This window comes from Cavia porcellus, unplaced genomic scaffold, assembly GCF_034190915.1.
Source record: "Cavia porcellus strain 051 isolate PalLab524CR breed Dunkin Hartley unplaced genomic scaffold, mCavPor4.1 scaffold_9, whole genome shotgun sequence".
Taxonomy (NCBI): domain Eukaryota; kingdom Metazoa; phylum Chordata; class Mammalia; order Rodentia; family Caviidae; genus Cavia; species Cavia porcellus.
Genome location: NW_026947492.1, coordinates 47,041,609 through 47,068,395, shown reverse-complemented (window position 1 = coordinate 47,068,395; position 26,787 = coordinate 47,041,609). Strand labels below are relative to the sequence as shown.

The 26,787-nt window shown below is 32.3% G+C and overlaps 1 protein-coding gene across 1 annotated transcript in view; it reads left to right on the top strand.

The window, feature by feature from the left end:
• Nucleotides 1–26,787, top strand: part of Tmem135 (transmembrane protein 135) — a 271,301-nt gene that overhangs the window by 181,980 nt on the left and 62,534 nt on the right. Inside the window, exon 6 of the mRNA XM_063256292.1 lies at nt 9,210–9,256. Within this exon, the coding sequence (XP_063112362.1) occupies nt 9,210–9,256 (47 nt within the window). The remainder of the gene's footprint in view (nt 1–9,209; nt 9,257–26,787) is intronic.

The window sequence follows — 26,787 nt, the reverse complement described above, 5'->3', positions numbered from 1 at the left end:
ATCCTATCTCGTTATATGTTGGTGATGTTTTACTTTCAAATACAGTTGCTGTACACTGAAGAATATTGATTCACAGAAGGATAGAATTTAGAGGATTTTTTTTTTTTGTCTTTTTGAGACAGGGTCTCCCTATGAAGTTCAGGCTGGCCTCGAGCTCACTTTGTAGCCCAGGCTAGTCTCGAACTTGCAGCGATCCTCCTGCTTCAACCTCTCAAGTGCTGGGACTACAGGCGTGAGCCGCCACGACTGGCTCAGAATTTTGGAGGTCTTATGGATTCTATAGATTGGTCTTTTTTTTTAATTTATGAAGCACTTAAGGCCTAAAGACTGGAACTGATTTGTATAAGTTTACAGACTTGTTCTGGAAACCTAAGACTTCTTTTTTCCTTCTAGCCTGACATTTGTGGCTCTAAATTTTCCATAAGATAATGAGATTTTTCCTATGTTTACTTTATCAAGGAATAGAATTTAAACTGCTAATTCGAAATAAGTGAATTGTTTAAAACGGTGTTAAGTATGAATTTCACAAAGATTGTTTAAATTGTAAGGCAGGACATAGCTATCACTGTGGAAAGTAATGCTGTTTAACCTTATGAATTATCTAAAGAAAATACAGTATTACAATAACGGTTTTAAACAATTTAAAATGCATTAGTGGAAAATTTCAATGTAAGTGGTTTGTATATACTGATACAAAAATATATATCTTTGAACAGACATTTTACACTGTAATAATACTTACTCAGCTAGTAAGAGTTGTCTGTCAAGACACCAAACAATGTTGTTTGCTTTTCACAAAAGTGGTGAATGTTTAGTATTGTCAAAAGTTCTGGTCTATACAAAGTCTATAAATGGGAGTTTGTTCAGTATCTTGAAAAATGGTTATTGTAAGTCAAAACTAATATTAAAAGCTTCATGTAATTAAAAGATTGTCTCTGTGCTGTGAGGATTTTGCCCTATAGTTGCAGCTATATAGAACCCCAAAATTATTATTTAAATAAATAGATTAGTTAAAATAGTACTATTATTTGATGCTTTAGTGACTTCTGCTAATAGGAAAAAGTTGCTATAATATCATATTAGGATGAATCATTGATATGCTTGTATTTCCTTCCTCACTGAGTTCCTAACAGACATCAAATATTAAATAACTTTTCTTACGATGTTGAGAACATTGCAGGTAGTGAACAAATAAAGAGGGTGTGCGGTTCTTTGTGCTGTTTCACTTCAAGATCATGAAGGCTCCTGATAATCGGAAGCTTTCTATATCTCTGTTCTGTGAAGTTGCTGAGTTAAACTATTAGAAACATGTGACACCAAATCAATTTTCATTGAATGAATGAGTGGTTATATGTCTAAAATGTGAATGGAGTACAGATGTGGCTAGTAGAAATTTATTGCATCTCCAGAAAAGAGAGAGGAGTTTCAGCACTTTTAAGTAATAGAAGAAAGAGAATCTCATTAAATATAAGGAGGGTAGTGAAAGTGGTGTAGCAAGTATCATTGTCTTTGAACATAGTCAAGAAGGAATGGTCAGAAATACCGGGACAAAAGCCATGTTGGTGTTTTTTAAAAAAGCTGAAGAGTCCTTTGCTAGGAAGTAGTAAAATGGGTCATCTGTCAGGTACCTAGTAGATTTTAAAATTGCTCCATTTTTAAGGCTAATAATGACATATTCCTGTTGGGCCATATTTACTTTTGATATTTGTGTTTCTGGTTTTTTGAAGGATTTAAAAGTATTCCCTCATGGTGATTGTTTCTTTGTTATTACCTTGAAAGGCACAGTTTTCATCTAATTCTGCATGACATAGTAATGACAGCAGTAATAAGATTTTTTCCAAAAAAGTTTTAAGCTCTATAGCAGGAAACAATGTATTGTAAGTCTATGCTACCTTGCAAAATCATTCCAGAGAGAACAGTATTTTACAACTGAATGAACTTTCCTTTCATACTTTTATACTTTGTTTCCTGTTGTTTTTTTAGCATAGTACTTTGTGAAACTACCTTTTATAATTTTTACTTAACCATCCACATTTTGTGATAGTACTGAAATTAACTCCATGTTTTCATATAAGTATAGTTAGCTTTACAAAACAACAATGCTTTTTAAAAGAGTAACAATACAAACTAAAAATAGGTAAAAGGTATAAAAAAGATCTTAAATTGATGAACTGAAATTGAAATTATATTTAAAGATTGGGCTGAGGATGTAATTTAGTGATAAAGTATTGGCCTAGCATGCCTTACATCTCCTAAGTTAAATACCTATCACTGCAAAATAAAGGAGTGAAAATGAATGAATCAATAAACAAATAGAAGTTAACCAACTTGAGAGGAGGCTCAGCTTCACTTATAGGAGTAGTGCAACTGAGTTAGCATTTGCTTAACTGATCAGATTGACAAACTAAAACAGTTTGGTAAAACACAATTTTTATGGGCATAGGGAAATAACCAGTCTAAGAATACAACCTGTTTCATATATTTGGTGGGAGTATATATTACCATAAAGTCTTGAAAGGTGCTTTGGCAATATTTGTCAAATACCTGTCCTTCACCTCACTCCAGTGAGAATGCCTATATCAAAAGACTAAAAATAATAAGTGTTGGTGAGGACGTAGAAAAAAGAAAATGTCTTCACCGTGTCAGTAGAAATATTAATTAGTATAGCTCTTCTGGAAAACAGTATAGATATTTCTCAGTAAGTTAACCCTAAAATAAAACTACCTCATCATCCAACTGTCTCAATCTTGAGTACATAGGCAAAGAAAATGAAATCAGTTTTATAAAGAGACATGCACTCCTGTGTTTACCGTAGCACTATTCACAATAACTAACATACAGAAACAGCCAAAGTGTCTATCAGCTAATAAATAGATTTAAAAATGTTTTATGTATATGCTTTGGAATATTCAGCCATCTAAAAGCGAAATTGTATCATTCGTAACAACATGGATGGTATTAAAGATTTTTTTTTTTGTCTTTTTCCTTTTTATCAGTACCATGGATCGAACTCATGACTGCCTGCTTGCAAGGCAGGTGTTTACGCCGCTGAGCTAAATCCCCAGCCCCATGGGATTAAAGATTATTTTGTGAAGTGAAGTAAGCCAGGCACAGAAAGACAAAAACTCATGATTTCACTCATATATGAGATCCACAAGAGTTGAACATAGAGAATAGAGTGGTGGTTACTAGAGCCCAGAGAGGATCGTGAGGAGGACCATATGGAGTAGGTTGACAGAAGTCCAAACTCCAGTTAGGATTAAGAAATTCTAATGTTCTTGCATTGAAGGGGGACTGTAGGTAACAGTAATGACTGCATGTTTCACAAAACTACTTTGAACATTGTTACCATAAAGAAATGATAAATGTTTGACAACATATACATATATAAACTTATTTAAGCATTATAAAATACATACAGGTATTGGAACATGTGGTACCTCTTTATATGTACATTGTTTTTGTTTTTCTGTATCAATTAAAAATAAATTTAATTAAAAAGTGTGTCTCTTGACCTGGTAAATCTAATTGTAAGAATACATTTTTTATATTCAAATATATTTATTGTATCAACTCTAAAATCTATTCTTAGAAAATTATAAATAGACTTAGAAATTTCCAAATAAGTGTTTGTATAAAATTTTTTAAAATTGTAAGGCAATATCTTTATTAACTAGTATATATATATATGTACAAAGGGATACATATAAATTTACAGTTTGATACCGGCAGATCAGAAATCTGGGACAGAAGGGAACTTTTGTTTCTTTATCAGTGTTTTACTCTTTGAAACTTTACGTTTAGTATGTACATAAATTATTTCTCTTGTTTAAGTCTTAATGACTTTTTGAGTTGTAATATGCATACTATAAAATGACAGCTTTGTTTTTTTGTTGTATTTACAGATTTTTGTATGTATCCTTACCTATGGTCTTAATTTTAGAACATTGTAGTATCTCTTTATTACTCATAAGTCCTCTGGCTTTAGGCAACCACTATACTGTTTTGTGTGAATGGATTTGCCTATATTGGAATTTCATATATCATACTATTTGTGGTACAATATTTTGTGCTGGGTTTCTTTCACATGATTTTGCAGTTCTCCTGTATGGTAATATGATGATAACATCATTTTTTTAAATTTAAAAATATTTTAAATATTTAAAAATTACTTATCCTATTTATGTATATTGTACATGTATTATTATTTGGTTGGGAATTACAAAGGAATTATTTGTCAGTAGTTAACATTTCTTGAATACCTGTGATATATTAGTCACTGTACTAGGCTTTCTATATGTAATATTGTGGCATTTATGAGTGTATGTAATAAGCAGTATTGTATTATTACTACAAATGAACAAGTTAAATGGTATTGACTTTGAAAACATGTAAAAGGTAGAAAAGTATGTGTGCAGGCAATTAAAATATATAAAGTACTATAACATTGTTAAGGTTTAAACAGTGAAAATGTCATTGATTGACAAAAATGTCCAGTAGAAGGTTTTGCAATGATAAAGATGATTTATTCCTTTCTATCACTGACCCATATAGCTATATATTATATGGAAGTGTGCATAGTATGAAACTGAACTTTTAATATTATTTCATTTAAAATTTGAACACTTTGAGATAGAGTTTCACTCTGCAGTTTAGCTGGCCTGAATTCACTTTTGTAGGCTAGGCTGGTCTAGAACCCAGTGATCCTCTAGCTTGAGCTTCCCCAAAGCTGGCATTACAGGTCTAAGGGACCATGCCTCAGTTTAATTTAAATTTAAATACCTACATTCTACATTAGTCCAAGGCATATCAGCAGTGATTGAATTTATTGTCCCAGTTGAGGTAACTGAACAATTTGAAAAAAATAAACAAAATCCCACAGTTTTCAAGAAGCTAGATAATAATTTCTGAAGGACAAGGATCCCTGAGATTTGAGAAACAAATAAAAGGCTCTCTGTATACTAAAGCTTACAAGAAATACTAGGCAAGGGACAGAGGAATCACTTAGGAAAAGCCCAGAGAACTTTCTTAGTTAAGGAAATAAAAAAAGTCTGGGCAGACAGTGTTAGACAAAGTTCACAAAACAAGTGGGGAAGACAGTACTAAGCTCATTAAAGGTTAGGGTATGTATGTGAGGAAACAACCCCAGAGCCCCCCCCCCAAAAAAAAAGAAAAACAGCCTAAAGGATCAGACAGAGATCCTTAATGGAGTGATTGGCACTCGAACAACAGTAGAAATAGTATCTGTTCCTTTTAGCTAGCCATATTAAAAAAAAAAAAATCTCAAGAATTCTGTTGCATTGAGTAGAGTGCATGTAAGGTTTTATCTCAGAAATGTATAGTAATTAGCCCTAGGTTGAGCACCTCTGCACTACTTCTTAAAGTATCTTAAAAATAAGATGTCAAAAGATTAAATTGTGTCTCAAAACAAAGCTTAAGAAGTTTTTTTTTTGTGATGGAAAAACAAAGTAGTATCTATCAACATAAAATTCAAAATACTTGACATCAAGTGCGAAATTACAGTTGTGCAGTAAGAAATGAAAATTTGACTCATAATGAAGAGGTGAATCAGCCAGTTAATACCAAGGCAGATCTGAAAAAGATGTTAAAATTAGCAGGCAGGACATTAAACAAAATTATTATAAATCAGTAGTTTATAAAGAAGCTAGAGATGTGAAAAACAAAATAAAAACCCAAATCAAACTTTTGAAGATAAAAACTATAATGTGCAACTTGCAAAGTTTACTAGATAGCATCAATGGCAGATTATACTTGCAGAAGAAAGTTCAGGTAAATTTGAAGATGTAACAATAAAAAAAAATACAAAATAAAAGAGAAAAGATTTTTTGTTTCCCAAAATCAGTCATGGAACAGTTCAGGTGATACAAGTAGAGGCCCTGAAGGAAAGGAAAATGGGTAAGAAAAAAATACATGCTGAAATAACAGCTGCACAATGTTCACAGTTGATGGAAACTATAAACTCAGATGCAAAAAGTTAATCAAACCCTATCTAAGAAACATAATGAGGGCAACTTCAAAAAACGTAATCAAATTGTAAAAAGACATTAGGGTAAAAACAACTACTGAAAAATAATGATCCATCAACCTAAAATTCTTTATTTTTTCATTATTTTTTATTAGTGCATGTTTGCAGTACATAATGATTGTTTTAGAAACCTATACCTTGCAAGTGTATGTCTTAAAACAAAGTACAATTTCAGCCAGACACTTTTAAGGAAAAGTGCTTGAAAATAGCAGTGAGTTTATTTTGTGTACACGCGTGTGCGTGCACACACACACACACACACACACACACTGTAGATGGCAATAAGGGTAGAGATGGTAATATATTTTTATATGGCTCTCATACTATATGTTAAGAGGTATAATATTTGAATATAGGCTCTAGCAACTTATAAATAGGAACTATAACAGTAAAATAAGTCAATAAGAGAGAATATGAAATAATAATAAAGAAGTTAATTTCAAAAAAAGGCAGTTATGATGAAATTGGTATTTTATCACAGTGATAGAAAGCTTTGATAAAGAGGTAAAAGTGAAATCTTTTCTTAAGCATGTTTAATTAATTTACATAATTTTAAACATATTTTACGTTAAATTCCCATCTTTCTTAATGTAATCCAGAGACTTTGCAGTAACTGTTGATTTGATTGTCTGGCTTATTACTCGTTTTATTGTCCCTGCTAATGTGTGCTTCCTTGACCACTCCTTAAGAAACAGTCTCCATTCTTCTGCATTTGTCTTTTATCCTTCCTTATCTACTACTACATCTCATACCACTATGTGACATACTAATTTATTCCTTTACCTTATTTCATATGACTAGAAGTTAAGTTTCATGAAGGTAGAGACTTTGTTCATACTATATACTGTTGCAAGTTCTAATAAGTATTTGACACCTAGTAGGTATTCAGTAAACATTTGTGGAATGAATTGATGTCTTTAATTTATTACTCTGTATAGATTTTCACATCTTGATTCTCTGCTTTCTAAAAAAATCAGGTTTCAGTTGTTGAAGATTTGAAAATTTTTTAAGAAATGTACTTATTTAAAACTAATTTCCTTCCAGACTCTTGTCTCTGGACCAGGTTTTATCACTAGTTCACTCTTGTTAATAACAAAGCAAAAACAGTATCTAGCACTTCTGTAAGCATTATTTCATTTGATTCCTTTCATTAGTTCAAAGCAAGGGGTTATTCTCAATTTGTAGATAAAGGATCTAAACCTTCATAATATCATAAAAAGCATCTAAAATCATACAATACAATGGTTCCACCCTTCTCCTAAATTTGAATTTTTAAAATTGTTTTATTCTGTTTCCGATGTATTATTTGTAAAGATAAATTAGCAGTTTAATACAAGTGCAAATAAGGTTAGCATATGAGAGTAGTAAAGCATAGCAATAATTTTAGGAATAAAGACTTTGTGTATTTCTTTGGAGAAGGTAGAGAAGATGTGAAAGATCTGGAGGCACTTGCAAAGGATTTCAGGGGACACTGACCAATGCAAGGAAAACATGAAACATTGGAAATCTGGGAAGGCTGACATGACCCAAAGCGAACAGAGTAATGGAGAAATAAATTGAGTTTCATAGTCTGGATTTTGATCAGCAAATTCGAACTAGTAAACAAACTTACGTGGACTTTAATTTTAATTAATCCATAATTCAAAATTATTTAATCTGTTTTTTATTTCTTAAAACATTATGCATTCTAGATAGGATATTTTTAAAGGTAGTAGGAAGAAGGAGAAGTAGAGGGTAGAGAGAAGGAAGAGAAAGTCTGGTTATCAGGCAAAATTTTTATATAAATTATAAAAATTACTGTTGTCTAAATGTACATATTTGTTTAGTACTAATACCATTTTAGGGGGATGGTATGTTCGTATGTTTCTAAGCTATTCAGGCTATATTTACAATTCTTAGGCTAAGATTGTATATGTGTGAAGCTAAATGTATAATAGCGAAACTTACCCTTTCTTCAAGTTGACTAGTTATTTGTGTTGGAAATAGCAAAATGTTGGTTTTTGCTGTTTTTCAGTTTTGTTGTTCTCATAATTAGCCTTTTGTAGCTGAAAGTTTCTTCAATTTTTACTTCTCTGAGATGTGAAACCATCCACAATCTTCATGCTGACTTTACATCTGTTAATTTAAGAATACATTTTACAGCTTCTTTTTAGTATATAAAAACAACTTTATAGAGATTCACGTTGTTGGCATAAACTAAGCCTTTAATAGGATCTAGTATTCTGGATTCTTTCCTTGTATCATCCTAAAATATTTACGATAGTTTTGAAGGAATCTTCTTCAGAAGAATTCAGATTTAGTGTGTATTGTTGTGCCTGCTTTTAGTGGAATTTTAAAATAGCTAGTCTGTATTCCAGAAAGAATGATTTTGTTCTTAGGACGATCTTTACTTATTAATTATAATTGATTTCCAATTAGATTGTGTTTTACAAGTTACAAATCCTACTTGTCTTTATATAATGAATAACAAATTTGCAGGTTAATTCACTGACTTAAATGTATAAAATCTATTGTCCTTGTTGTGAAGTTACTTGCCTTTTTGAGTTTTCTGATAGGTAAGTTGAAACTCGCCTATTTCCATTTTTACTATTTTATTGATTCTACATATTGTGTGTGTGTGTGTGTGTATGCACTATACACATACATTTATGGTTTCCATATCCATGGATTCAATACACATGTTGATGGAAAATATTTAGAAGAAAAATTGCATCTGTACAGAATATGTATATTTTTTCCTTGATATGATTTCCTAAATAATATAGTGTGACATATGTTTACACAGTGTTTACATTGTGTTAGCTATTGTAAGTAGTGTATGCAGGAGGATATGTTTGGTTATATAAATAACATTTTGTATAAGGAACTTGAACATCCATGGAATTTAGTGTCTGTGGGTTAGGATGTATTTTTCTTGAAATCAATTCTTCACAGATTCTGACAGACAATTTTACATAAAATTTTATTTAATTATATAGTATATTATAACATTATATAGTTTATTTGAAAAATGAGAAATATTATATATGTATGACATGTGTTAAGACATTTATTATTTCCAGCGTAGGATTTAATAGAGATAATTTTGTTTTTATATGAGTAAGTCATACAGTTAATGATGTCAGTTTTCTATTGCATGTGATGAATTTTTTCCTTGTTATAGGTCCTTTTGTTCTGCATCACGGCGGCCATGTATATGTTCTTTTTCAGGTATGTTCTGTTATACTTACTTATTTTAATACCCAAAATGGCATCTTTTGTAGTTTTCAACCGTGAAACTAAAGTATTCCCCAAATAATTGTGCTCCACAAATGACATGTTTTTCTTTTACGTTTTCCTTCCTACTGTGGGTAAAGAATCTCTCATAGGAAAAAGAGAAAGAACTGGAGGGAAAGTTTACTTTTTTCCTCATATTTTATTAGCTATTAATAGCTAGTAATATTTAAATGAATTTCTTATGGACTTGATTCTACTTACTTTTTGTTTATGAAACGATCAGCACTTCAAATTTAAATTTAAAAAATGACTATAAGGTTCTATTTAAGTCTTCTGTGATGGTGACCCAGCATACTAGTCATACTTTTAAATGTCAAATCTATCTGTATTGTCAGAGTTGCACTTTTCCTTGATGTGATTCCTTTCTGAGGATCCTAGGGAGAATGTTAGCATGTCTTATGATTTGAACGTCTTATAAGACACTGTGTATCATCTTCATATAACCATACAGTATGGAAATATGATTTTTGATCAGGAAGAGTCCACCACCCCATAATTTTCATTTTCAGAGCTATCAATTGATTCCCATTTATATCCTTTTAGTAGACTCTTTTAAATAAGTGTTTGTTGATTTTTCTGGGTGCAGGCACAATCAGTCACAGCAAAAATGGTCAGATTTTTAAATGTTATACTTAATTTGCAAAAGTAATTACGCATTGTTAATAAAATAGATTTATTTATTTTCTAAACTGAGACAGTTTAGCCATAGCTGTATTTTTAAACCACTGCTTCCAAGTCTGAATATCTTAATAAATATTTGATGAAGCACAGTAATATGATTTAAAATTATTTTGACTTTTTCAAGAATATTATATTCAAATACAAATGCCAAAATGCTGTTATTCTTCTAAAGAGACAGCTAGGAGTTTATGGAAAAATATATACAGATTCTAGATAAGTAGAACTGATCTACAAAAATTTGTGGAATGCACAAATTTTATGTTAGTCATTGGGGCCTTAAAAATTATTGGAGCTGCTACTAGTTTTTGAGAATTTTTTTCATGGAGTTCTCAAGATCAAATCCAGTAAATGAATGCAAAGCAGCTATCTATTATTGATTCTTAGTCTCAGGCCCAAATTTTACAATATATTAGTCTTGCTATATCTTCCTGCATACTCTAGTGTTACACTGCATCTGTCTTGTATACTATGCACTAAACTATAGTCTTCTATGTTTTTAATACGTTAGGAGTAGATTTCATCATTTCCATTTCATCATTTCCTCCTAAAACTTTTAATTATATTCATATATATCATTAGGACAGTACTACTAAAGTTCACATAGTTTCTTTTTATGTACTGTTTATGCTGAAGACACACTCTTTCCACTCCGGGAAATACAATCATAAAAATTACAAAATTAGAAACACACTTTTGTCGACATACATAGGAGGAAAGTATACATCACATAAATTTTCTTTGAAAATTCCTAACAGAACAGGTAATAAAATGAAATAATCTTTCCTAATGTGGCACTTAAAAACAAAACAACATATATGTGCTTAATGTTTAGCATTTCTTAGTCTTAAGAGGTGTTAAGGTTTACAAACAAATTTTGTACTAAATTCACTAATAAATGCCCAACTTATAGAATGCTTCTAGAAATCTGTAGTTTGAAAATTACTGCCATCAACCTATTATTTTTGGTGTAGAAAGAAAATTAGCCCTATAAATGTGTCTATGGAGTCTTTTCCTGTTTCAGTCACAAAGTCTGGGTTAAAAACAACAGTTTAAAACACTTTCCAGAAAACTCACTACAAGGTTTAAGTGCCAAGAAAAACACTCAATTTTATGAGGAAAACAGGTTGTTTTTCTCTGCCATACAGACACACACATAAAAACAGTATCACCAAATTCTTAGTGTTTCTGGAGAAGTTAGTTTGAATAACTCAAAAGAGATTTGGTGAATGGTAAAGTAAAACCATTTATGAAGTACTACAAGCAAATAAAACAATGTTGCGTGTTTTTCTGAGCTCTAGCTTATATTTAAAATAAACAAGCAGTGTTGTACATAGAACCTGGTAAAGTCCATTGTACTAAAATATTTTATTTTTGAAATTAAATTTTATTAAAAGTTCAGATACATATATTAATGGACATATTCAATTTGTTAATTATTACAAACTTAATTGTATAAAATTTGATAATTAAATATCAAATGTTACTGTCCTCAGGAACCCTTTTATGTTGGTCTCTTTTGGCAAGAGGACAAACAAAAGAATAGTATCTTCAAATGAGTCAACTTGTGTTTTTTTTCTAATCTGTAAATGGTAAAAAGAGAAGTAAGACCCCTTTCATAGAGAGAAAATTTACCAGTGTTTTGTTTGTTTGTTTTCTTTGTTTTGCTTTAATGAACTTTAAGAAGCAGTTCCATAATTATTTCCTAAAAGTGTCACTGGCTGTGATGGTAATAGTGCAAATTTATTTAAAAAACAACACAATATTTTTGATATTGAAGACCATATTTAACAAAATGTGTAGTGAAATATTTTACTTTTGCAAAACTCTTAATAGTTTTATATAGTGTTCATATATCTCATACATAGTGACTGGTGACCGATTTTCAACTCGCATATCACAAAACAAAATGAAATTTTAAAAAACATTAAAATGGAATTTTTGGAACACTTCAGAGGTTTGGGAAGGGAGTGATAATGTATGTAAAGAGAGCTCTAGTTTTGTTCTACTTTTTAGCCTGTTGCCCTGACACCATGTCATCAAGTTATCTCTTGATACCTGCACTTGCTGTGGACCTTGTTAGGAATTGGGGTACAAGGCAGGATGGAACATATTTTGAAGGCTATGTGAAGAAAGCCCTTTGGTATACTCCCTTTGGGCCTTGTACTTTGGGCTCTCTGCCTCTGTTCAACTACTGTCTAATTCTGTGTGCTTTTGTCATAGCTCTGTGTTAGGGCATTGTCTGCCACTATCAATGCAGACCAAGCAGAAGTTACAGCTAAAGTTTTGATAGAGAATTTTGCCTCAGGTACCTCTTTAACACACTTCTTTACTTTTAAATACTTATAGATAAAGCAGTCTTCTTGAGTCAATTTTGACCACTATCTCTCTTCTTTTTTTAAAAAAATTTTTGTTAACAGTAGTGGAACTCGGGACCTTGCACTTACCAGGCAGGTGCTTATTTCACTGAGCTATATCCTCGGCCCCCTCTTCTGTTCTAATAGAAAATCAGTGGAAAGAATCAATAATACCAAGCACACAGTAAAACTTAATAGAATTTAATCCTGATTAAGAAAAAAAGAAAGACCAGAAAAAAAGAAATGAAGCACTTTTAAAGCATGATCAATTTTAATTTCAGTGGTATATGTGTATGAAGAATAGCAGTATTTTAGAGAAAGGAAGTAATTCAGTGTCATTTCATAAAATTAACTTAAAATAGACAGGATTCTGGTGTATATTACAAATTTGATCCCAACCTGGTCCATACTAGCTAGAAATTCTTCTCACATGTCTTTGCAGTATCAGCAACAAATTTAGCAATTTGTTTAAGCATGTAGATTGAAAAGCTAACGTTTGTCATAGCATGGAGAATTGATTCATAATAGGTGTGTCTTAAACAATCTGATGTCACCATGGAAAAGCACTGTAGTGTTTTTTTTTTTTTTGTCAGAAAGCAGTTGCAAATGAAAATTCACTGTTGCATTTTGAATCTCCTTAGAGTATATATTTTTTGCCATTTGATGAATTCTAGTCAACTCTCTGTAAAGGTACAAATAATAAAGCATTTCATTAATCTTATATAGATTTAGTTTGTATCTAAGAAAACATACAGTTTATTGCTAGACAACCTGCAATTCTTGAATGCAAGGCATTTGTGATTGTTGTTGAATATCTTCCCTGAGTTTACCTTAGTATATTGAAATAATAACAAGTAAAGAATTTTTTTTCTTGGTCTTTTACCTACTTACTAAATTTATGTGAATGTCTAAATATCGATAGGTTCTATTTTTAAAAGTATTGCTTAAAATATATCAAATGGTTCTCTAAAGCACCTTGAGTATATGTAAACTTTTACTTCTGATTTAGGAGAATTTTCTCTATAAAGAATTAAATTTTATACAGAGGATGAATTGGGGATTTGGAAGGCAGGCATAAGTCAGGTAATGGGGCGATTGTGTTGCTGTTACCCAGAAGAGTAATAGTGAGAGCTTGTGTGTTAGTCAGTTTTCAATGATGACAAGTATCTTAAGCTGGATAATGTATAAAGAAATAAGAGTCTGTTTAGTACACAGTTTTGGAGATTGAAAGTCCAAGATTTGAACAGTTCCATCAATTTGGCCTCTATTAAGGATTCTTTGGACTGGATCACCACATAGAAACTGGTATCATATGGGACCATAAGCAAAAGGAGAAGTTTACATGGCCAAACTAGAAGCTACAGAGCAAGAGGGGGCCAATCTTGTCCTTCTATTTTTTTTAGCCAAAAGACCAAGAAGCAATAACAATCTAACTCTTTTAAAGTAACTGTCTCATGAGTACTACCAAGATCTCACAAAAATTACATTTAGATTCTATTATGTTTCACATGGATACAGCAGGAATAAACTTCTAACAGGTGAACTCCTGGGGAACAAATCACATCCAAACTATAGAGACCTGACTGAAAATTATGTTGGTGATAGTGTGGATTTATAGCTACATGAATGCCAAAGATGGTGCGGGGACCCCTGCTGGAATGGGAGCCATAAGGAAAGAGAGAAAATGTGTAGAAATAGAGTATGTCTTGCATAGTCAGGTGGGCAAGCTTTTAGAGCATCAGATATGGCTATCAATTAATGGATATTTTGCAGCTTGGGAAATACATCTGGGTTCAGGAAATAAATCTAGGGCACAAGAAATAAATATGAGGAACTATCAGCATATAAGAAATGTTTAAGACATGCATGAAGGTAGTATTCTGTAGTAAGAATATGGAGAATGAGAAATAGTAAGTCCAGGTATAAATGGGAGAATGCTTTCTGCTTCCTATTTAAGAAATACCATTACTGATCATGGAAAGTTTTTGGCTACCTTTTGCTAATACAGATGCCCAGACATGTAGCAGTAAACTTTAATTGCTTTTTTACCATTCTTGAGGAATGCTCTCATCCACCAAGACCTTTCCAAACCTGACTTTGTTTCTGGTTTTTTACTGCTTTAGTTTTTATTAGAGGTAGTCAAGGGCAATTATAGTGTGGCAGAGTGGTTTAAGAGTATAAGGTCTGGAGTTCAAGTGTATGTTTTGTGAACTTGAGTAAATTAGTTTCTGTGTCTCAGGTGTTTTGTCTTAATGGGGATAATAATAGTACTTCATTGTTTTGTTTTGTTTTTATAGGGTCTTGCTATACAGCTCAGGCTGGCCTTGAACTCATTATGTAGCCCTGGTTTTCCTTGACCTTGAAGTGATCCTCCTGCCTCAGCCTCCCAAGTGCTGAGATTACAGGAGTGTGTCACCATGCCTGGCTTACTTCATAGTGTTCTTACATTAAATGTCTACTGCATTACTCTTAAGTATTCACTAATACTCAATAAGTATGTCATTTTATTATTTAAAGTGATCATAAAAATCATGATTCCAGTTATATTTCATGTTCCAAGTGGGCAAACTCATATATAAATATTGGTAATTTTCTTGGGCTAGGGTCATTGGAAGAATAAGGAATGATTGCCATTAGGTATATGAATTGTTTTGGGGGATGGTAAAAATATTTTAAAAGTAATTGGGTGATTATATTCACCAACTGTATTCATACATCTGTGAATGTACTAAAACCTATTGACTAGTGTACTTTATATAGTGTGCTATGTGTAATTTGTATCTTAGCAAATATGTGAATGTAGTCTCAAATACAAATCTAGTATATTCTTGATCTAAATTAAAATCACAGATTACCAACTACAGATTGTAAATATGCGAATGGACTTCAAGAATCAGTCTATGAATTCCTTACTAGTAATATAATCCAATTTAATTTGAGTGGAAGTTAAATACTAAATTTTTAGTCGCCACTATACAGAATCTTCCCTAAAAGAAGAAAAAAAAATATGTGAAAATCTGTTTTTTTATATTCCAGTGTCAATTACAAAGCCTGTTTGTACTGGCCAGGTCTTCATGGAGACTGAATGCTTTCTGTTTTCATATTGCTGTCATCCTAAAATGCAGAACAAAAGCAGGAAGAGAATATAGCTTTGAATTCTCATGTCTTGTGACAGCTCAGGACTTCTGAATCTTAACTGCCAAGGAATGCTTCCTGAAGTGATTTTAGTACTAAACTACAGTATGCAATTCTTAATGGTTTTGAGCTCTTAAGCATGTCTGGAAAAGAATGATATTAAAAATTGAATTACCAAAAGCAGATTTGACTACGTTGTGATGTATCACAAAAGCCTTAAGCTCTAATATTCAAAACATGATTGCTATCAGAAATTGTTTCTACCTAAAATGTCAGATAAATACTTTTTGATTGGAAAACTGTGAATTTTATATTATCGTTAAAGTTTCTCATGGGGGGGTGACCTTTTTCAGAGATATTTATGAGAGAGGATACTCCTCACCTTCCCTTTTGAAACCATCCACCAGTTTCTATTGATAGGAAACATGTAGGGTGATGGATTGTAGCTAGGTTATTTTGTGGAATCATTGGAGTCCTAAGAATTTTGTGATCTCTTAAAGTGTTAATCATTATTGCTGAATTTATTGTTTGTTTCTTCTGCATTTATTGATCATGTCATAATTTTATTATATTTTAATGGTTAGGAAGATCTGTAAATAAAAGTGAGACTTTCTTAACAGAATAGAGGCGTAATAGTGTTAATTTTTTATTGCTCTTTGGAAAAGTAGTAAATAATACTTGTAAGAATGCAAAAGAAAAGTCTTATCAAGTGATACATGTTTATTAATTCATAACTGCCTACATATATATGTAGATATATATAGCCTTGATTTCTTTCTGCTGTTTTAATTGCAAATCATCTGTGAAAAGTAGAAATCATGAATATTTATTTATTTACTAGGTAAATTGTTAAAATGGAAATTTTTCTATTTAAAATTTATCATTAATCAGTCTGTGAGACCAAAAGACTAGTGGAAGCAAGTCTCATCTTTTTCTTTCTTTTTATTTTAAAGAGGATAAAATTAAATGTAACAAAACAGAACAAAAGAAAACAGTGTAAGAGACACAGATTTGAAAGCAAGACAGCCAGAGATATTCACTATCATATTTTCTCTTGGTTTCTTCCAAATAGTTGTCCATATCTTCACATACAGTGAATTCATATAAAACAACATAGTATAAAACTGATCCAAACAGGATGATGACAGCATTTTATGTCTTCAAGACCAGACAGTGAGGAAGTAAACAATGGTTGTCATAGTGTCTCTCATTCTCTTCAAAATAACTGTCCATACCTTCATGTATGTTGAAATTAAACAAAACATACTAAAATCACTCTGAACAAAGAATCATAATACTGCTGGATTTCACATTGTGACGCTGCTTCTTCAAAGTAGTTGTTCATTACTTCGTGCATTATATAATCAGTTCTCATAAACTGTTTAGAAGTTCTACGCATGCATGAGTCTCTACATGTATATCTGTCCTTTCTATATTAAAGAGAAAAACAAAGCAAGACAGAACAAAACAAATTCATAGAAAACACAAAATGAAAAAGTCACATAAAACCACAATACAAGGTGATCTACAATGGTTACTATGATGTCTCTTGTAATCTTCAATAGAATTGTCTATATCATCAGGCATAGTATAATTGAATATAGCAGTGCATAACAATATTAATAAAAACAAAACATTGGAGACATTATAAGACTTCAAAAGCAGGTAATAGTCAAAACAGATTGGGTATCCTAGTGAATCTTGTCATTTTCAGAGTATTTGCCTATACTCTCAAACTTGATACTATCAATCATAACAGATTTGAATAAAACCATTCAGTGCAAAACAGCAGTCTTAACAAACCAGATTCAAATAAGAACAGTCATAATAAGACAATGTAAGTAATACAGGGCTTCAGATTAAGTTAATAGGAAATTAAGGATGGTTACCATAGTATATCCTGCTAATTTTGGAATAGCTGTCTGTGCCCTCAGGTCTAGTACAAGTAGACAGACTGAAACAGAATATAACCAAACTAAACAGAGTGATAAGAACAACATCAATTTTAAATTGTGATACACTATTAACAATGTCTTCTGCCTTCCTTTTTTTAGACGGTTTCTCCCCCTTCACTTTCAAAGGGTGCATTGTACATTTTGGGTTGCACTAACTCCTTTAGTTTTTAGGTTAGGAGTGCAACCCACTATTTACCTAAGTGATTCTGAATCTTTTTACCCCTGGACTTGATCTTAAGTTATATTCCTTTATCTACAAAAGCCTCAAGGTTTTCCTTTGTTATAGCTGAGTAGTTCTCCACTGTACAAAAGTATCATGTCTTTCCAATTATTCGCAGGTGCTGGATGAGATGCTTCTATTTCTCTCTGGTTTCCTGTCACATAGAGCATCATTTTCTCATATTTGACTTTCGGTCCATAAACCCTCTTTCAGGTTAATTATATTTCCTATACAGAGCATCTCGATGGACCCTATCTCCTGATCTACTCTGCCTGTGTTTCTTTTTGTTAATGTATTAAGGCCATCTTTGTTAGAGATTATAGCCAACCTCCTCTGCCTCATCTCTGCTATGCTATTTTTCTGCCATTGGTTGTCTACTTTTCTCCTTCATTCCAGTGTCTACCCTGTCCATTGAAGCCTCTCTGCCTTTGTTCCTGAAATCCTCGTGTTTTTTTCCTCCCTTTCTAGAATGTCATTCAGTATTTTTTGTAGGGTTGGATTGGTGGACACAAACTCCCCCAGTTCCTCTTTGTCATGGAAGCATCTTGTTTCTCCATTAATTTTGAGGCAGAGTTTTGCAGGTACATCAATCTCATTTGGAGGTTATTTTCTTTCAGGGCATGGAGTACTTTGCTCCAAGCTTTTCTTGATTTGATGGTTTGTGTTGAGAAGTCTGTCATGATTTTGATGGGTTTTCCTTTGTAGGTGATCTGTTTCTTTTTTCTGATGGCTTTTAATATTCTGTTCTTGTGATGAATTTCTGGGATCTTGTTTATTATCTGGGTGTAGCTCTATTTTGGTTGTAGGTGGCTGGAGTTCTGTATGCTTCACACATCTGAGTATCATTTCCTTTTCCTATGCTTGGGAAGTTTTCCTTAATTATTTCTGTGAATAGCCTTTGTATTTCCTTTGTGTTTACCCCTGCTTCTTCACTCATATTTTTTATTCTTAAGTTATAGATCCTCTTGTTGTCTTTTAGCCTTTGTATTGCTGCTGCCTGTTTCCTTGTTATTTTTAAGAGATCTTTCCATTTGCAATCACACATTGCACACTTATCTTCATTTTTGTTACTCTATCTCTAGTTTCTTTCAGGCAATTTTGCCAGCTTTCAATGGAGTTTTTAATTTCCTGGTAGTTTCCAGAATGTGTTTCATGTATTGCAAATTTTTTAATATTCTTCATGGAAGCTTTCTCTAAATCTTTCTCAGGAATCTTGTTAATTACATAAATATTACTAAACTTTTAAAAAAACTCAACTTTTTATCTACTTTCTACTTCTCTTTTTAGTTGAAGCCATTTTAACAGTTTACATATCCTTTAGGAGATTTAAGTTCTCACCTTTTTACCTACTTTCTACCTCTTTTTTCAGTTAAAACCGTCTCAACAGTTTGCATAAATCCTTCCAAATTTGTATGCATATTCTTTCTATGTATTCCTATGTACTTTTGTTTGTAAATTTTTAAAAACAGGGTCACGCATTAAACATTGTTTTATATTGGTTTTCTGTTTAATAATGTCTGTTAGAATTATTTCTATATGCCAGTTAGAGGCAGATCTTATTGTTTTGCAATATCACAAAAAATGTATAAATAATTCTTTAAACTCTCTCAGCAGACATTTTATTTTTTGACCCTTTTCACTATTACAAGCTATACAACTGTGAACATTCTTTTAAAAATATCTTGGTGTCTATGTTCCAGTATTTCTGTAGGCTATATTATTACCTAAAAGAGAGATTCTCTGGATCTGATGTACTTGACAGATTTTAATACCTAGTACCAGATTATCTCCAAAACACAGAATTCCAATTTAGTTTGCCTCTAACCATACTTTTTGGTTCCTACATTTTAGTTCATTTAGTTAGTCAGATGAACTAAAACCAGATGTATTTTTCCTTAGTTTGTATTTTCATGATTAGTGCGATGAAAACTCTTTTTTGTCAGTTTTTTAGTCCATTTAAAAAGATTTATTGTGCTGATTTATAGGAGTAGTTTTATGCTATTAATATTTACTTTTTCCTGTTGTATTATTGTATCAACCATCTGTTGTAAACAAACAGTATATATATCAAGTGTTATCAGGGCCAACTGTGTGTCATAACAGTGTCAACTGTGGTGCTCTTGGGGAAGTTTTGCTCCCCACATGTTCATTTTAGGCTTTACGGTAGAAACAAAAACTATGCAAAGAAAGCTGTCCTCACGACATTCATAAAAGTTGTATTTACTACCATTAGGTATATGTACAAAATATTGATACATGTATGCCCGATGTGCTTTATTTGAACATAACACATAGGTATCTGATTATTTGCCAGGACATTTATTTTCTTTGAGATGAATTCCCTGCCTGGAGTTCTAAACTGTTTAAATAGCACTCTTACAAGATACTGTTTTTCCAAAACATCCAGCTCAGTTTCCATGGTAAAAAATCTTTCTTCCTTTTTGGTTTATATAATATATAAGTCAGTTATATAGTTAGACTAACAAGTACAGATGATATAAATTCATGTAGGGATGAAACAGCTGACTAGGCTGACTCAACGGATGTGAAAAGAAGTGTATGTGATTATATTTGTGAATGATGTTTTTATCTTTAAGCAACGTAAATGTTAACATAGTTGACAGATAGAAATGGGGAAATCGAGGTAAATTTTTCTTATTAAATATAGTCCTTTAAGTGTAGACTAAGTTCTTTAAGAGCACTTTTGAAAATATTGTTGTATTTTACATCTTTCGTCACTATAATCTCTCTTTCTTTTTCTTTTCTTTTCTTTTCTTTTTTTTTTTTTAACGGTACCAGGAACGAACTCACGACTGCCTGCCTGCTTGCAAGGCAGGTGCTTATGCCACTGGAGCTAAATCCCCAGCCCCCTATAATCTCATCACCAGTGTCTTTATACTATCAAGATTTTTTGCATACCTTAAAGATCTCAAGATTTTATTTGTACTTCTTTTTCCTCTTTGGCTTGTTACTTATCCTAATATAACCAAACTATGTTCGTATTCTTACTAGAGGAACCAGTTGGTATATTTGTCTCATATCTTTTTTTTGTTTTTTTAAGGTGGTACTGGATGTTGAATCGCAGGGCTTTTGCACTGAGCAGTATCCTCAGCTCTGTTTTTATTTTGAGACAGAGTCCTGCAAGGCTCTTAAGTTGCCCAGCCTGGGCTCACACCTACATTCCACCTGCCTTATCCTCCCAGAATGCTAGGATTATTGGCATATGACACCATGCCTGATTTTTCACAAATATATGCTTATATTTCCCAACCTAAAAATAAGTAGCTCAAAAATTTATAGAATGGCTGATGGTTTAGTGTTTTTTGAAGTTCATTTGATATTTTGCAAAATTCTGTACAGAAAGTATTCTTTAATGTGAATAAAGCCAGTATTTTATGTTTTCAGAGGAACATAGATTTACATAGTAGGAAATTAGAGATTCTGTAACATAGCATTATTATATTTTGAAGAAACAGAATCTCCCAAGAATTTTTCAGATATTTTCAGCAGTTAGTGTTAGATATTGAAGTAGAGTTGTGAATAATTTACTTTGGAATACCATGAATTATTTTAAAATGACAGAATATTCAGAAATTTATGTGAGGCACATGGCAAAAGACCAAGAATTATTTATGTACTCTTTACTACAGTGTGGTATGAAGCTTGCCAGAGAAGAAAGATGGTATTAAACAGAATGACCTAGCAATTTAAGAAGGCGGAAGTTATTTTAAATAATTTTTAAGACACATATTTAATTTTGTAGAAGATATAAGTTAAGCTGTATTAGAAATACCATCTAAAAAAACTTGTTTCTACATGAAATAATAGACATTTTTGATTATTACCATTGGAAATCTTTGACAAAGTTTTAGACTAGAATGAACATACTACTACTGTCAAATGGCTATGGTTGTCAATATCTCCCATCTACTCCCTTCCCCTGTATCATGCTGTTTTTTGTTTTGTTTTAATTTGTAATGTCAGGGGAATATTAAGTAATAAAATATTGTACCTAACTTTTAGTGGTCATGTCATTTTAATTGTGACAGATGTGATTGGCATTTTAGAATTGGATTAAACTTTTATTATTGTTTTCTAAAGCATTCATAATTTGTTTCTAAAAGTAAGAACTATATATTATCATATATTTATAATTCTGATGCTTCTTATGAATTGATCACTTGTTTTTATGAAATGTCTATTGATATTTAAAGATTTATATTGAAGGTTCATATAAATCACAGTATATACATTTTAAGGAATTTAGCTTTTAATCTCTACGCTGTAATATAGAATTAAACTCAGTAATAAGATTACTTGTGATTCAAATTCAGTCTGTCAAATTTATGGTAGGTTAATAGGAATTCAAAAACATCTGAAAATTTTTCTATTTAGTAGTTTTGAAGGTATTATCTTGTTATATTGAAGTTTATTTTACTGTTAAGTGATTGACTAGTTTTGTAATAGATACATAATTTTTTTTCAAAACAAGGAACTACTTGTAATTTCACAGGATGGGTCTGGAATTATTTTATGGAATATAGGCTTTACATTCTTTCTGTATCAAATTGGACACAGTAATAACACAAGCTACAATTGAAATATGAAACTTTGACATAATGAAAAAATTCAAATGTTACTAACAGCTGTTGCTATAAAAGAGATTGAGTAGAAATTATGTTTAAAACATGATTCAAATATATAAAAATATGTGGTAATCATGATTCCCCATTATGTGGCCTTGAAGCCTTATAAAGTTTTCACTCATTAATTAGAAAGGCTTTATTCTGGGCTTCTTGATATGGAAATATTTGAAGCTATAGTATATGAAGTTTTATCCAAATATTTCAAGGAAAAAGACAGACACTATGGTAACTACTATTAAGTCGGGTTATATGGTGGTGAAGTACTAGGTTGCTGAAACAGTCATGCTTTGACCTCTATTGTTATATTGTTATGTCCTGTTTTATCTCAATCTCCCCCTTATTCTTTAAAAAAATTATTTAGTTATTTCTTATGTTTGTTTTAATTAAGGGGAAAAATTTAAAAAATTAAGATATATAATAGTAACTCTTTTTGATTTCCTATTAACTTGTTTTGAAGTCCTGTAATACTCCCACGATCTTGTTTTGACTGATTAGACTCTGTTCCATTCTGTATGATAGTATCAAGTTTGAGGGTATAGGCAACTACTTTGAAGGCAATAAGATTCACTAAGATGCCCATTCTGGTTTGACTATTATCTCCTTTGGAAGTCCTGTAATGTTTACAATGCCTAAGTTTTATTGGTCTTGTTCTCTACTGTTTTGTCCAACTTTATAATATCTAATGAGATAGACAATTCTTTTTAAGGAAACAAGAGACAACATTGATAACCATTGTTGATAACCTTGTACTCTGTTCTACACCATGTGCTATGTCTATCCTTGGTTTTGACTGACAGCTTTGTTTTGCCATATTGGACTGTATTCTCTTCCCCCCCAAAAGGTAATAAGAACTAAGGAGTAATAAAATCCAAAATGTGTAAATTTTGTTGTAAAAAAGAGAGGGGAAAAAAAAAAGAGCTCTAACGGATATAACAGCAAGTGTGTTTAGGGGTGTTAAATAGCTGACTATATCAATGTTTTTGGATCATTCAACACAGCTGTTTGCAGTCTCCCTGTTTGAATGTCCACTTTGTATTCTTTGATACTGTGATTTGAGCAACTATTTTCAAGATGATAATATGTAATCTATTAACAGGTGATTTCTTACTGTTATGGTTTTTTTTTTTTTTTTTGTAGTTCTGTATTACGTGTACCCTTATACCGCTTTGTTTTGTTTTGTGGTTTTTTCTTTTTCCTCTTAAATAAAATTAAAAAAAGTTAATGATTTAAAATACAAATACAAATTTAACCTATTGCAAAAAAAAGTAAAACATATTCCCATGTGTTCCATCTCTTAGTTTACTAATTTTAAGTTCTAGTTATACTTAATCTCTCTTCAATTTCTTCCTGCTCAGTTTATGAAATAACTGTTATTAGTCTGATCACATCTACCTTATATATGATTCTCTGCTATTTAAAGTGTTCTATTCCAAACCAAACTTGCTTTGGTTTCAATGTCTCTGAGTAGTAATGTCTGGAGCTGTTGTGATTTTGACCTCTTGTGCTGTTTCTCGCTCTATAGTTGGACTCTGTTCGCACTCTTCATTGTCAAACATTTGGTTTTCATTTAGCGGGTCTGTTCTTTTAGCACCTCCTTTCTACTTTCTTTATCAACTTTTACTTATGCCTTTTCTGTGAATGGGAAGATGACATTTCCCCTAATCTACAAGGTAGAGCTAATTATATGGGCCATATTTTTTGGAACAGCATATTTTCTTTCATAACCCTAACCCTAACCCTAACCCTAACCCTAACCCTTTATTATCACAGGCCAGGTAGTTGGAATTTGGGTGGGGATTATATATTCTCAAGTTTCCTGTTTCTTTCTCTTTTTGCCTACTTCCTATAATAATAAAACAACATAATTGGTAAATAAATAAATTTTATACATTTGGGAAATATTTATTAAGGTATGTGCTTTGATAAGCTCGTAGTTTGCTACAGGAGAAAATATGTCATTGAATTATATTGCTTGTGATGTATATGTCATAAAATGATGGTAAGAACAAAATACAATGAATAGGAAGGACACAACTATACCCCTAAAATGACAAACAGAAATGGATCAAAGACCTAAATATGAGAACTAAAAGAATAAGATAGATCTTTAGAAGATACAACCAAGAGAAATGAAAATTTAGGTCCATGTAAAAACTTGTACACATATATTCATAGCTGTAATATTCATAATAGTCAACAAAAACAGTACAACTCTCTATCAACTGAATGGATAAATAAAAAGTATAGTATATCACTACTGTGTCATTCAGCCACAGAAAACATCAAGTTCCAATATTGTTACAAGGTAAACACACATTAAAAACATTAAAGGGACAGGGGAAGGACACAAAAGGCCACATATTGAAATAAAATGTCCAAAATAGGGAAATCCACAGATGGAAAGTAGACAGTGGTTATCAGAGACCAAGAGTTAACAACACACAAGCACTTCTAATGGATACAGAATTTCTTTTTGCAGTGATGAAAATGCTCTGGAATTTTGTAATGAGGATGCATGAACAATTTTGAATATACTAAGGGGCACAAGTTTTACAATTTAGAAAGGGTGAATTTTATGATATGTGAATATCTTAAACTGAAGAGAAACATACTTCTTCCATTTTCAGGTGGATGCAGAAACATCAACATTTAAAAATAAATACTTTGCAAACAAATCTTATTAACAGACATTTACAATTTCTCAATAGACATTCTCTGATTTTACTGGCAAAATTTGGGAGAATCCCTCTCAGCTTCTCAGGATATCTTGCAAGACATTGTTAAGTATCTTGTCTCCATTTAGTTGAATCCTGACAAGCAGTGATAAGGTGGGATTGGGTGTTAATCAAGCCAAAGGACTGAAGACTATACTCTCAATTATTGTGTGCTCATTCCATTTTCTATGTTTTCTGGGGGACTAGAAGATAAATAGTGTAGTTATTCCATCTCCTGTTCAGTTAAGCCTATCTTGATTGTATAACTGATTTTTGATAACAGGAAGATGACAGGTTTTAGATGGGAATGGCTGTGTGATTTTGAGCGAGGTAGCTCTTGTGTCACAGTAATCTGTTCTGTGAGACTGAGATCATGTACAGAAAGGACTAAATCTTTTCTGGCAGCTAGTTCTTTTTAGTGTCTAAAGGAAGGCAATTTGGAAAGTAATACAAAGCAGTTAAATGACTCTCAGCGAAACCAGGCACTCATCATGGTGAGTGGTTTGTGTAGTATAAAATAGTCTTCAGCTGAGCATTGCTTCTTGATCATTGTGGATGGCTAGCCAATGGCAGAAAGATATAAGATTCCAGCTCCTGTCTTTTTCCTAGGAGAAAGAGAAAGAGTATGGCTACAGAGAAGACGGTTGTAGAAGACAGGTTGTAGAGTTGTCCGAGCACACTAGAAGGTCAAATTGAGAAGTTACACACTAAAATATTTTCCTTCCAAGGCTTTAGTCCCTTTCATTCCTTCTTATTGATGTTCTTTTTCATAGACTGAAATGATACAGTGAGTGATTCCAAGTTAGCACCTTTTCAGGAGAAAAATACTTGACCATTGTTATGGTTTGTGTTTGATATCCCACTCAAGCCTCATGCAGTCATGGAGTCAGCTGAATCTAGCATTTGTGATTGGTTCATTGTCTAGGGCTGGCATTGGCAGTGTGAGTGCTGCCCCCACCCAGAGGTGGAGCCTCATATAGTGTAATGACAGGAAGAAGCTGTCTCTGTCTCACTGATTTGCACTTGCTGTTTGTAGCAGCCATATAGGCCTGCCCCTCCGACACACCACCTTGCCTTGGAGCCAGCTGAGTATGAACTGAAATCTCTAGAACTATAAGAAATAAACTTTCTCTTATTTCGCTTTGAGTATCAGGTAGTATGTTGCAACAATGAAAGAAAAGTAACTAAGACAGAATTTGGTACCAGAGGACTGGGGTCATTGCTGTGATTATACCTGACCATATGGTTCAACAGCCTTTGGAAATCGCTTTCGGGAAGAGTTTGGGAAGGTTTGGAGATGTTGCCTAAAAAAGTGGCACTGGAACAACTTAGGCTTTTCTGTAGGGGATATTCTTTTCAGAGCTCAGGAGACCAGAAGGCTGATAGAAAGCTTGTCAGTAAAGACCAAGCTTGGGAGGTTTCTCCTGGGAAGAAGGACTACATTGGTTGTTGGACTCTATATAACATGTGTTACAGCTTGGCAGAAGGTTTGTCTGCATTTTGCTCTTGTCCAGAGACTTTGCCTGAGACTGGTATTAAGGGTAGCTGACTGATTAATCTGGTAAAAGAAAATTTCAAGGCAGTCGAACATTGAGGCAGTAGCATGGCTATTGTTGGGAGCTTTTAGCCAGATATATGTTGCAAATTAAGAGCAAAGAGCCCAGCGTGGTGATTTAAAAATGTTGTGAGTTTGGCCAGAAAGAAAGCTCTAGTAAAGCTGTGGACTGTAAAGACAGAGTTGAGATCTCCATTGCTGAAAA